The 12,750-nt window shown below is 37.6% G+C and overlaps 1 protein-coding gene across 2 annotated transcripts in view; it reads right to left on the bottom strand.

Moving 5' to 3' along the window:
- Positions 1-5,399: 5,399 nt before the first annotated feature.
- The window catches only part of ORC3 (origin recognition complex, subunit 3), a 65,564-nt gene continuing 58,213 nt past the window's right edge, over positions 5,400-12,750 (bottom strand). The window contains exons 17-20 of one of the 2 annotated variants that reach the window (XM_012638227.1): positions 9,341-9,482; positions 7,307-7,423; positions 6,279-6,358; positions 5,400-5,729 (exon numbers count right to left, since the gene is read on the bottom strand). In XM_012638227.1, the coding sequence (XP_012493681.1) occupies positions 5,624-5,729; positions 6,279-6,358; positions 7,307-7,423; positions 9,341-9,482 (445 nt within the window). In that variant the 3' untranslated portion in view covers positions 5,400-5,623. Of the gene's footprint in view, positions 5,730-6,223; positions 6,359-7,306; positions 7,424-9,340; positions 9,483-12,750 lie in introns of those variants that run through there. The other variant, XM_012638226.1, reaches the window with a different exon arrangement.

Here is a 12,750-nt window from a genome sequence, read left to right as displayed (position 1 = left end):
GCCTCGGCCTCCCAGAGAGCTAGGATTACAGGCGTGAGCCACCGTGCTGGCCTCAAGCTTTATTCCTTAACACCAGCAAGGCCAAAACAATGAATGTTCTTTTGTTAAATAACCATGTGTGAATTTTCATGTAAATTTAAACTTGTAAGGATCTTTTTTTATACTTGCAGGGTTAAGATATACTAAAAGGAAAATGAGTTCTGGTAATCTGAGTGGGGGTACAAGTAATAGGCTTTTAATTCTAGAGTCCCAATTCTGATCAAAAGTAAATCCACAGCCAAATTTCTTTTTGTTTTTTTTTTTGAGATGGAGTCTCACTCTGTTGCCCAGGCTAAAGTGCCGTGGCATCGGCCTAGCTCACAGCAACCTCAAACTCCTGGGTTCAAGCGATCCTACTGCCTCAGCCTCCCGAGTAGCTGGGACTACAGGCATGTGCCACCATGCCCAGCTAATTTTTTCTATATATTTTTAGCTGTCCAATTAATTTCTTTCTTTTTTTTTGGTAGAGACGGGGTCTCGCTCTTGCTCAGGCTGGTTTCGAACTCCTGAGCTCAAACCATCCTCCCGCCCGGCCTCGCAGAGTGCTAGTATTACAGGTGTGAGCCACTGCGCCCAGCCCACAGCCAAATTTCTGTGTATACCAAGAACTCTTAGCTTACTGACTGTAAGTACTGGAAAATAATTCCAGAAAAGAAATGTGTACAATTTCTTGGACCCAGTAGTTGATTACCAGCCACACAGGAGGATTTCAACAGAAAGGTTAAATCAGCTACCTAGGGATTCTAAATTGCCGAAGATGCCTGAAATTGCTTTTAATAAGTAAACATCTACAAAATTTAGCATTAGCAGTCATCTTAATCTTTTAGTAAAAGGCAGTTCTGATACGGTACTGTACTTAGGTTATTGTATTATGTAATGTATTCAGTAGACCTGATTAATAAATGCACATAGCGAGGTAGAATTCTTTGTATTTGTAAGGAAAAACAGGCAATAAGAAAACTCCTGGAGGCTTAAAATGCCAAAGCTATCTTTAGGGTCAAGTTCTTCCATAGTACAAAAAATATATAAAGCAGACACTGCATCAGCAATATTACCTGGAAAGCTTTTGAAGATTCTCAGTCTCCACCCCTAGAGGAGAACTGTTGGAATCTGTTTAATATGCTGCCTAGGTGATCCAAGCAGCCAGAGTTGGAAATGATTGTCTTTGCCCCATTTGAGTTCTCTCTACTCCCTTACTTCAACATTATACAGTAATTGGTGTTAGTAAGTCAATATTTTGTGAAAGCACCCTGTCTTTCCCTGTCTACTCATCGACACATGGCTCCCATAATCTTCTGCTCCTGCATTTGCCCTGGGTAAAGAAGCATTTAGATCCAAACTCATGTCTCAGTCTCATTCAGCTCCAGCAGTTCTCTCTCCTGTATCTGTTTTCTCTCTCGAGATCATTCTCATAAGCATAATAAACACGTTATTAAAAATCTTTTGATGCTATGTCCCTCTCCAGCTATTATTCTATTTTACTGCTCTCCTTTATTGCAAAACTAAAGAATTTTCTAAACTTCCTCCAGTTTACTGCCCCCTCCTTTTTTCATCAACTTGTTATATTAGGAAAAAAATTTAAACAGAAAAGTTGAAAGAATAGTCTAATGATTCACTTAAATGGAAGTTACTAATATTTTCCCATATTTGCTTTATGTATTTTTTAACTGTTTCAAAGAAAGTTGCAGACTTGACAGTACTTAAACATCTCCTAAGAATTATGTGGTTCTATGTAACCTGAATACCATTGAAGTTAACATAAAGTCCTTATTTCAGATATTACCATTTGTCCCCTCAAGTTTTTACAGCTTTCCCCACCCCAACCCCCAAAGCAGGATTCAATCCAAGATTCTGCAAAGACTAGGCCTATTGTCTTGTTGACTATTTTTTTTTTTTTTTAGTGTCATTAATTTAACTTTTATCCCTTTAAACTTCCTATAAACTGAAAGTTAGGTCTAAAGTTTTTATTAGTTTCAGGTTAAACTTCTTGTGCAAGTGTGCGAGGTGATGCTGTGGTCTCAAACATCACATAATGTATAGCTTTTCCAGGGTTAGTGTAAGTTTGTACACTTGCTTAGGTATTCTGAAGGATGATGCCTATTAGGCTTTGTCTTCAAAGTAAAATCACTAAAGGTTTCCACATTGCTAAATCCAATCAACAGTCCATATTTGACCTTGGAACACTCTTCAGTTGGCTTGCAAGATGATACAGGTATGACCCAAAGCTCAACCTTGGGCTCCTTGCTACCTCTTCTTCATTTTGGTGATCTCATCTAATCATAAGGATATCAGATTATATTCACCTTGGGTGACATCTCCACTTGGATATCTAATAAATATCTCAAAATTTATGTCTCAAACCAACTCTTTATTTTTTCCTCTTAAATTTTTCCTTCCAGTCACTTAAGGCAACTCCATTCTTCCAACCAAAAAGTCTTGGACTATTCATGTCCTTCACCTAATCTTGGTTCCACCTAATAAAATCTTACCATCTCTACTACTATTACCCTAGTCTAAGACATTATCATGGCTGCCTGGATTATTTCAGTGGTCTCCTAACTGGCCCTTGTTTTGTCTCATTTGTGTCTCCACTCACCCTTCCCGTTCTACTCTCACAGCAACCAGAGTGATCCTTTAAAGGTCTAAGTCTTTTACTTAGATGGCTTCCTACCTAAGTAAAAGTGAGAGACCTCAAAATGTTCTACAGCGCCCTAAATTGCCTGCATTCCATCCCACCTCATTCCATTCTTACTGATTTCTTCTTGCTCACTCTGCCTTATCCACACTGAACGCCTTTGCTCTTCCTCCAATGTAGCTTACCTACTTCTGCCTTAGGATCTTTGTTACTGCTATTCTTTATCTAGAATGCTCTTCTCCCACAACACTTAATGGATAATTCTTTCATCACTTTTTGAGTTTTTGCTCAAATGTCACTGCAATGAGGCCTGCTCTAACCACTGTTTAAAATTGCAGCCTGACATCCTGGTTCTCTTCACCCTGCTTTTTTTTTTTTCTGTAACATGTAATTGTTCTACCCCTGCTAGAATGCAATGAAGGCAACGATCTTTGTTGATTCAAGTATCACAAGTGCCTAGAATAGTGCCTCATACATGGTACATGCTCAGTATTTTTTGAATGAATTTCAAGCTACTTCAGGGTTTTCAGATAAGTATTTTGTTAAAAGATTTAGTAAATCAGAATGCTCCATTTGTTATGTATTTTGGTTGAGGTTTTCCAGGATTAAGGAATGGACACACAATTGAGCTGACATTTCATAGGTTGGTTTAAGGGTTTTGTGTTCCATTAATAGTTACCACAAAGGAGCTGCATGTTTTAATTTTATAGCTCTTTTGGGTATTCACTATGAAAACAGGACAGTTTCTATCCACCTAATCTTTAAATAGGTAGTAAGAAAAATCAAAGTGGTTCAGTGCCTGACATGCTTTCAGGTTCAACCAAGTGCCGAGCAAAAGAAAAATAAGGCACGGCTACGTATTCTACTCAGTGAACCTGTGCCTCAGACAGATATGAATCCGCTGGTCTGTGTGAGGCCAGTTCCTCTGTATCTAAACACAATTTTATCTGGTGCTCATGTGAACCATTTGAAAGCTGGAGGAAACCACATTATACATATTGATGGTGTCCTCATTAACACAGAATGACGTATTGGGAAACCTTCCCCTTGCCTCACTTAAATAGGCAATAGATGGAAAAAATCCTTAAAATCATCTATACATTCTTTTCCTAGATATTTACCAACCATTGTAAAAGAAAAATGAAATATGGTTGGGGTACATTTGACTGAAGGAGAATGACTAGAGTATTGAGAACAAATATTGAGCTAATTGCTACAAAGGTAAATCATGGAATCTCATTGACTTCACACAATAGAAACTTATTCTTTGATCATATTTATTTGGCAGAGGCTCTGCTCCACACCCTCATTCAGGACCCCTGGGATGACAGAGGCTCTACCTTTAATACATGGATTCCAAGGTGTCAAAGCCTACATTTGTCCAGTTTATTTCTTATGATGGTGGTGTTCGTGTTTACACTTAATAAATTTTCTGAACTTACAAGTGTCTAAGTTCTGCTCAAAAAGAAATCCTGGCATCTTTTAGATGAACATGGCAAGATACTTAATCTACCTTAACTAATGCTACTGTGGTAATTGTCTTTCTCAAAGCTCTTCAGGGCTAGATGCTTTCTGCTATGACTTACAGTTGACTCTATCCTGGTTCCTTGGGTTTCCCCTTTTTAGCCTTGGCAACATTTTGACAATCTGTTTTTGGGATGTATTTCATCTATTTAAGTGTCTGAAGAAGGGAGTGAGGGGGTGGGGAGCAACTATCCATTAATGTCATCTCAGCCCACCATGTTGCCAGAGGGCTAAGATATTCTTTATTCTAAACCCATATTAATACCTCCTTTTATACTCTAGAATTAAGGAGGTTTGGTTTAGCATCCAAAATCTGAAATGCTCCCAAATCTAAAACTTTTTAAATGCTGACATGATGCTCAAAGGAAATCCTCATTGGAGCATTTTGGATTTGGGATGTTGAATGGTAAGTATAATGTAAATATTTCAAAAATCACAAATCCAAAACACTTCTGGTCCCAAGCAATTCAAATGAGGAATATTCAGCCTGTGTATCAAAGTGCACCTGCATGTGTGTGCACATGCATGCGCACCCACACACACAGATACTCTCCTATAATTACAGAGTTTAAGGTTTGCTAACCAAAACAGTTTTACCTGAGTTTTTTTTTTTATGAACCTGGACTTCCCCCTCAACTACATTTACACGGTAATTTTGGTCTGTTAGTGAGTAGTTTAAATATAAGTCCCAGAATTCTCTTAGGAATAGAACATTAAATAATGAACTTTAGGTATCTTTGTTTCATTCGGTCTTGATGAGTTCTTGCCATGGCATCTGGGCCTTACTTTCCTCATCTGGGTTTTCTAAATTTGGGCTGAGACTTGTAGAGGCCTTACTGGCTCTAAGACTCCATGATGGGTCATCTATAAATGGAATATTTACTGCCTTTAAGTATAAAGCCTAACAACTTGGGACCTTCTTTAAAGTTGTAAGACTAAAGGAAATTGGGAGGCAGAGGCAGTTTTAGAACCTGTGTAGTCACCAGGAGAAACAAACCTGTAGAATATTCATGTTAGTTAGTGTACAATACACTAAAATGAGGAATGTCAGTGCAAGAAATTGGGGGAGGAAGAACGAGTACTGCTAAACCAAATGCAAATAATTTATACTCCTGGATAAAGGAATTTATTACATTTAGACACTGTATGTTCAAGAATGACTTACTAATAACAACTTTGTGAAAAGTACAGCAATAATGTGTGAGAGGTTTTAGTTATGCTGTAGGTATGTTAGATTCTGAAGTATTCCAAAGGTGTTTTGATATACACCTGTTTGGAGTTAGCATACTTTCTTGTTAAACATCACATAGGGATTACACATTTCTCTTCTCACAAAAACAGTCTCCTCTGGTGGTATGTAAATATGACTGGCCTCCCTTTTCTTTTAAGCTAAATGTGATAGTTCTGGCTTCACTCATTTGCTTTCTAGCAGCCTCCCCATGTTAGCCTTGCCACATGGTCAGTCTTCTGTTTGGTAGGTTTTATAAATCCTAAAAGTTCCAGTTCAGAAACGGCTCTAATAAACCGAGCACTGGAGGCTTTAGCTAAGGAAATTGGCCATGCTGTATTTTTGACAAAAAAAGGTTAAAATCTCATTGTCAAATATTAGTTGGTAAAGGGAAGTAGACAGTTCAAATAAACTAAATTAAACCATAACCCGTACTGGAAAACATCAAATGTAATCAGAATCCACTGTCAATAAGACATGAGCGGAAAAGTACTTAATGCTTACCTAAATCTAATTTTCCACATAGTATCAAAATTGCTCCCTGCCCCCACTTCTAAAAGTACATTAGAAAAATAGAGAATTCAATAATGACACTTTTTCATTTTTGATAAATTTTAAAAGACAATCTTGATATAAATTTGAGACCAAATATTTTAGGCTTGGTCTCATTTTAGATTCAATTCAAAATAAAGATTTAGGAATACAGAATCAGTCATTCTGGCATGGTATGGTTAATATTGACAATAAGGTTGTTTGGGGCACATCTTTATAAATCTCTAATGTAGATCTGAAGAAACTAAACTTATAGTCTATGTGTACCTGAACTTTGTAGAAATGGTTTTAAAAGGATATTGGATAATTTCATTCATTTCTTCTGAGACTGCAGAATTTGCATCCATTTTTTCAGCAGCTGTCACAACCGTTGCAAAAGCCTTTTGAGTAGACAAGACAGAAGAAAATAAAAATCTTTACAGCTGCCAAACATTTTTACTATATTTCCTTTGATGGTTCTGTAATTAGACCAGGTCTGACAGTGCTGCTTCTGCTAACTGGCACATTTTTTTTTTTTTTTTAGATTCTTAAAACTACACTGATGATCACTTTAAACCAATTACACATTAACATCTAACATGATGGTTTCTGAATAATCTTGTTTCAGAGAACTAAGAAGTATGCAGAGAAAAACAAGAAACAAAGTGAAAGTTAAAAGGTAAAGAAAGCCTAATACCCTCTACTCCTAACTTTACCCCAGGAAAATGCCCGCTTTTTTTGTTTGTTTTTTTTTTTTTTGTAAGGAGCCAATTATAGATATGTTTTAATGGTGACAAAGTATCTGTAGGGCCTTAGACAGAGTTAAGATCTTTGTAATACTATTCTGAGGAGGGAAAGAATAGAGGTATTTATTTTAAAGAATAACAGTTGTCCATGGCTTTGCCTTTGCCAAGTATTCCTTGCACTTCCTGATTGCTAAATCTGTTGTGTAGTCACGCCAATATTTTTTCTTTTATGCAAGATAGGAAATGCTAGTGAATAATATATTTTATTTTGTGGAATAAAAGAACTGACCTAAATTGTTTCGTTTTTGCTTAATGCTAACTATCGGGTTAGAGCACATACTTATTTTGACCTGGCATGAACACAGAATTGGCTTGGTTGAGGAATGCAGGATCAGCGAGCAGGGGATTGGGAGTGGGGATTGTTGAGCTACTATTTCCTAAGGAACTTTTAAAGTCTGAGGCAATTTATGCTTTCCAAACAAAAGACAAGGCATTAAAAAAATAAAAGATGAGCTCCAAAGCACTAAAAGATAAAAATATTCCAGGAAAGTTGTCATGGATGGTTGGACAAATAGACAGCTTGCTCTTTTCCCCTTGACCTACCTCTGACCAGTCCACAAGGTTGATTAGCCTGCTACACTCTAGGTGCAGTTTATATGCTATGCAGATGTCTGGAGCAGTATTTGGAATGCAGCCTTCTTCACTTTTCAGTGCTTCATTCTAAAAAAGAGCAGAGTAAACTAAGATGACTACTTTTTAGAAATGATTACAACAAAATCAGACATTAATGAACCTCCTAACCTAAATTTAGTAAACCAGTAAATGGAATCTTTTGGTTTCCTTTAGTAGTGAGTGAGTCTACTCTTCAATAGTTAGCTAGTTCTTGTTTAGGTTTGGGTCCCAGTCATAATCTCTCTAGTTCCTACTTATTAGAAAAATATTCCCAGGATCAGAAAACAAGCATATTTTTCATTTTAATCATAATTTATTAATCTCTGAGACCCTAATGGATTTTACTGCTATAAAAAGTTCACGGAATTCTTTGGGAATATTCAATGAATTGGTACTTCCAACATTTATAATTAGCTGAATTCTAACAATTACTATACTATATTAGTAAATACCAACATACTACTACCAGGGGTATAAGTTATCTTTCAAAGACAAGACTGTGTTGTTAACACTACAGATCTTAAGCTCCATAGGAACCATCAGTGTTTTTTCAACTTACTCGAAATCCATGGTTTTTACTCAGAAACACGAAATCTCACATACACACCCTACCCTGGATAATATATCCCTCCCAATGACTGCTGAAATTGCATTAGTTCTCTTCTGTGACCCACTAGCCAGGAAGACAGATTTTATAAAGAGTTTTAATTTGTGGTTTATATATTAAAAATAATTGATTTTTTTGTTCTTCTAATATGAAATTATTCAAGCTCCCTACTATCACTGTCATGAAAACCATTGACTTGTATCTTCCTTCTCAGTGTATTCTCTTTGCAATACTTAGCATATTGTGTGCCATTTTGTAACAGGAAACCAGTATGTTGGGATGTTCTTCATAGGCTTTATGGATTCACTTCTTAAGTGTCTTTGTGGAAAGATTTCTAGGTACTTAACTGAGTTGATAACTTACAACTCTTTCACATATATATATTTATAGCTTTTACCTGGTTATAAGAAAGCTAGTTTTTAAAATTGTGAACTGTCTTCAACTCTCTTGTTTAAAGAACTTGTAGGAACTGGTAACTGTGTCTGGATTTTAGACAAGTGGCTCTGCTGTGGTGTGTTGCCCCAGGAGTTTTAGCAGCAGATTGTTGGCCATCCTCTACACCCAGCTCTGCAGATATGAGTATATCTTTCTTTGGTTTAAAATCCAAGATGAAATCCCAAAGTATTTCTTTCTCTTGTCCACTAGAAACAATCATTTGGATCTTCAAGTAATTTGATCAGGCCATATTGTTTGACCCACATCTGCTGCTATGTCTGTAGGAAAGATTTCCTTTATTTTCATTAAGAGTAGTAGCATTATACTCTCAAGCTTTAGTGCCTACGAAGGGCAGTTTACACATGGTCAAACTTTGGCAGCATCAGTTGACTACTGATCAGTATCTTTACTGGGTTAAAAATTCCCTCTAAAGTCTAAAGAATTTTTTTTTTTTTTTTTTTTGAGACAGAGTCTCACTGTGTTGCCCGGGCTAGAGTGCCGTGGCATCAGCCTAGCTCACAGCAACCTCAAACTCCTGGGCTCAAGCGATCCTCCTGCCTCAGCCTCCCGAGTAGCTGGGACTACAGACATGCGCCACCATGCCCGGCTAATTTTTTCTATATATTTTTAGTTGTCCAATTAATTTCTTTCTATTTTTAGTAGAGACGGGGTCTCGCTCTTGCTCAGGCTGGTTTCGAACTCCTGAGCTCAAACAATCCGCCCGCCTCGGCCTCCCAGAGAGCTAGGATTACAGGCGTGAGCCACTGTGCCCGGCCTAAAGAATTTTTAAAAATATATGAAAGGTGTACCTCTGAGCTGCCAACTCTCTGTCCATTAAAATAGAACTACAAATTTACAATATTTTCCTGACAATGAAGCCCGAGCCTGAGCTAAACTGTAAGGGAACTGAATCTACTTCTCACCTTTAGATAATAATAAGGGTTGTTGAGTGCAGTATGGAGGGCGATTCGTGGAGCAGCATTTAAGTGCTCACGAAGGGCGTGGGCAGCACTGAAGTACACCACCTCGTGGAGAGGCTGTGTCTCAGGAGGCAGAAGGTACTCTCTGAAACAGCCAAAGTCAGGTATCAGCATTTAGATAAGTACAAGTTTATTTTCAATTTAACATTTTGTCAATCCTCTGTGGAGGACTAAACAATTTACTTAAAAAGCAAAATCAACAATAACCAAAAACAAATGAAACAAAACCTAAATATCAGATGTAGAACAGTTTCACTCAGAATGACACCTCTTCCATACAGTTTTAAAACTTCCTCCAGACTCTTTACAAGAAACTATGTATTTCAGTTTTGAGTTTAGGAACAAATGTACATAATTTACATTTCTGCTCAAAAATCTTTAAGGTAGAATTTCTTAAAGTATTAATGGATTTCTTAAAGTAAATTATTTAGAAAACAGATACCCACATTCTCAACCATAGCAAACATTTAACTCTTGGCAGTGTTAAACACAGTCCTCAGGCCTGGAATTAAGAGTTTAGGAAATTCTTTTTGTCACAGAAAATGTTTTAGTTGATACTTTTCATGGAAATGAGACCTCAGAAGTTTTTTATACATGAGAATTACTTTTTACTTTAGAAAACAGAAAGGACTAAATTTTAGTTCTTCACAGTATTGAAAAATAAATTATTCATCCATAAAATTTCAATTATTGAAAAAATTCACCATAACTTTGGCTTCTTCTTTTTTCCACCTATGAGCTAGATGACAAAACAATTTTAATGAAATACAAACTTAAAAAATAAGGCACAAAAGGTTCACTTTGAATGTTTAATGAACTCATCAGCTGATCTGTGCCATGACAGTGATGTGGTTCTTGGGTGGCCTGGAGGATAGCAAATTGGAACAGAGAAGCTTTGGCACACAAACTCAGAGACAGAGTAATAAGTCACTAAGTGGATTAAAGTATATAGTTAACTCACATGCCTTCATAAGGAAGATTTCTGGGGCTTAGTCCAGTCCTGAGCTTAAAGTATTTTGGCCACATGATAGATGTGCCAGCTCCTTTTCCCACCAGTGCAGGCAGAGCAAAGCAGCTACCTCAGCCCAGCCACTGAGGACATTATCCTTTTCTTCTAGGTGTCCTGACTTTTCTCTCCTCTTTCTGGAGAGGATAGCACTGCCTAGAAAATCCCCCTACACCTGCTCTGCCCTGGTGTGGTCAGTGGCTTTGAAGAAAAGAGGGTATTCAACATGCCTATGACTCCTCACCATCTTCTTCCTCCCCTGTGTCAGGAGCTCCTGACCCCTTGCTCATTCTACTTCTAAATGCTCTTCCCCTCACCTGGAACAAAACTTATTTGCCAAGAGTGTATGATTTTGACAAACTCACTGAGGACGAGAATTTTGTGTTTCCAGTACTGCTAACATCTTTATTACTCAAGACTGAGTTAACTTAGCTGTAGCCTCAGGGAATGGTTTCTGCCATGTTGAGTGCCTTGCTGGATGGCTGGCTATCAATTTGTGATTTCTGACCACAAACTCTTCCTACACCAACCTCATACAATCACTATCCAATCATTACACGTGGCTGTCATTAAAAGATCTTATTGGCAATTCTCAGTCTATTTCCTGCATGCAAATCTCTGTCTCCAGGTCTGATTTCTGGGAGTACCCAGCCACAGCAGCATCAAATCCTTATATAATAAAATTGGAAGGCCCAGGTTTTGGTCTTGTTCCTGCTGCCATGGTGCGTCGCCTCTCTCAGCTTTCTTTAGAAGGAAAGGTTGGACCAGATCTCCAAATAATGTATTTCTGAAAGTCTGTGATATGTCATAATAAGCCCTCAATCTCAATTGCTTTTTCTAAAATTTGTAACTACTATCAACTGAAAAGAATGTAGAATCAGAATTCAGTGACTTGGATTCAGTTTTCTAAATCAATTATTTGTTTGGCAATACAAAATAGATCCCCCCCCAAATATCCATTTGACAAAAGAAGATATTATAATAAATCATCCTTGTTCTGAGTTTAACTCAACAGCTTTCAGCTCCTTCCTTTTCTCTGAGAGGTTTATATAATAGGTAAGTCTACTCAACTATCTCATCTCCATCTGGAACCAGGTCAATGGTCCCATAGAAGGTTGGTGGAATCCATCTGGAATAAGACATTTCAGAATCAAACAATACTGTATTAGTATTCTTAAATGGTGAATTTTAGAAAGAGGAAGAGACTCCTGTAAAACAATTTAATAAAGATAATAGGGGAAAAAAAAAAGATCTTATTGAAGTCCCTGCTATGTAATAAAGATTGGAACTCTAACAAGGCAACCAGATAGTCATTTTTAGAAATTCAAGCTAGTGCCTCACATTTGTACTACTCTCCTATTTTAACATTTTTACATTTAATGTTTAGAAATTTAGGAAACCCCCAGGTAAAAGACCTTTTTGGATATCCTGAGGCAAAATAAAACATTTGACTTTACTTTGTTTCCACTGGGCTACAACAGTTGAACAACAACTGCGACAAAACAACATCATACATTAGAATTTTTGTCTGACTGTAGACTTGGACACTGGCATAGAAATATACTTCTGCAATTTATTTGCTGCAAGAAGAAATAAGCAATGAGCATGGCATTAGAGCACTGCATTATGCTCATTTTGGATTCAGTTCAGAGTTTATAAATAAATGATAAGTCTTCCCCAAAGAGGTGGTTCTAAGGGAATGGGTAGCATTAGTAGTATCAACAAGGGCTACAAAGTTGAAGCTTGATTTTGGTGTAAATGGTAACTTAGAAAGTGGCAATTTATTCTCAGCTCTCAAGATTTGGCAACTTATTCTCACCCGTCAGTATTTTTCCTGAGAGCTGCTCATGGTATACTATGAACCCTGCCTCCTCAAGTCTACCGCTTATATTTATCTTTAAAGGACATCTTTTCTCCAGAACACCAAGCTCTGTCTGTACATCTGTGATGTGGCCTTTGGAGGGGCTGTGTGGAGAAATGGAGAGAGCCTTTTGACAGATGTCAAGAGACTGGGATGGTGTGACCTTGCACGAGTCATAGTCTCCTCTCTGGGCTTTAGCTGCCACATGACTGACTCCTCAGGTTCCTTGTAGCTCTAACATGCTAAAATCCTAATCTCTTCTCTCCTGGGATAGACAATCTTGGTGAAGATAGTAAATCCTATAAGGAAGATATTGTGATTTTACCACATAACACACTTCAATCGTGCTCAGCATTTTTGATCACCACTCAGAAAGGTAAAAAGTGGCCGGGCGCGGTGGCTCAAGCCTGTAATCCTAGCTCTCTGGGAGGCCGAGGTGGGTGGATCGCTCAAGGTCAGAAGTTCGAGACCAGCCTGAGCAAGAGC

This window comes from Propithecus coquereli, unplaced genomic scaffold (genome assembly GCF_000956105.1).
Source record: "Propithecus coquereli isolate 6110/MARCELLA unplaced genomic scaffold, Pcoq_1.0 Scaffold127, whole genome shotgun sequence".
NCBI lineage: Eukaryota > Metazoa > Chordata > Mammalia > Primates > Indriidae > Propithecus > Propithecus coquereli.
The sequence above is the reverse complement of the archived record's forward strand: the minus strand, read 5'-3'. Positions and strand labels throughout refer to the sequence as shown.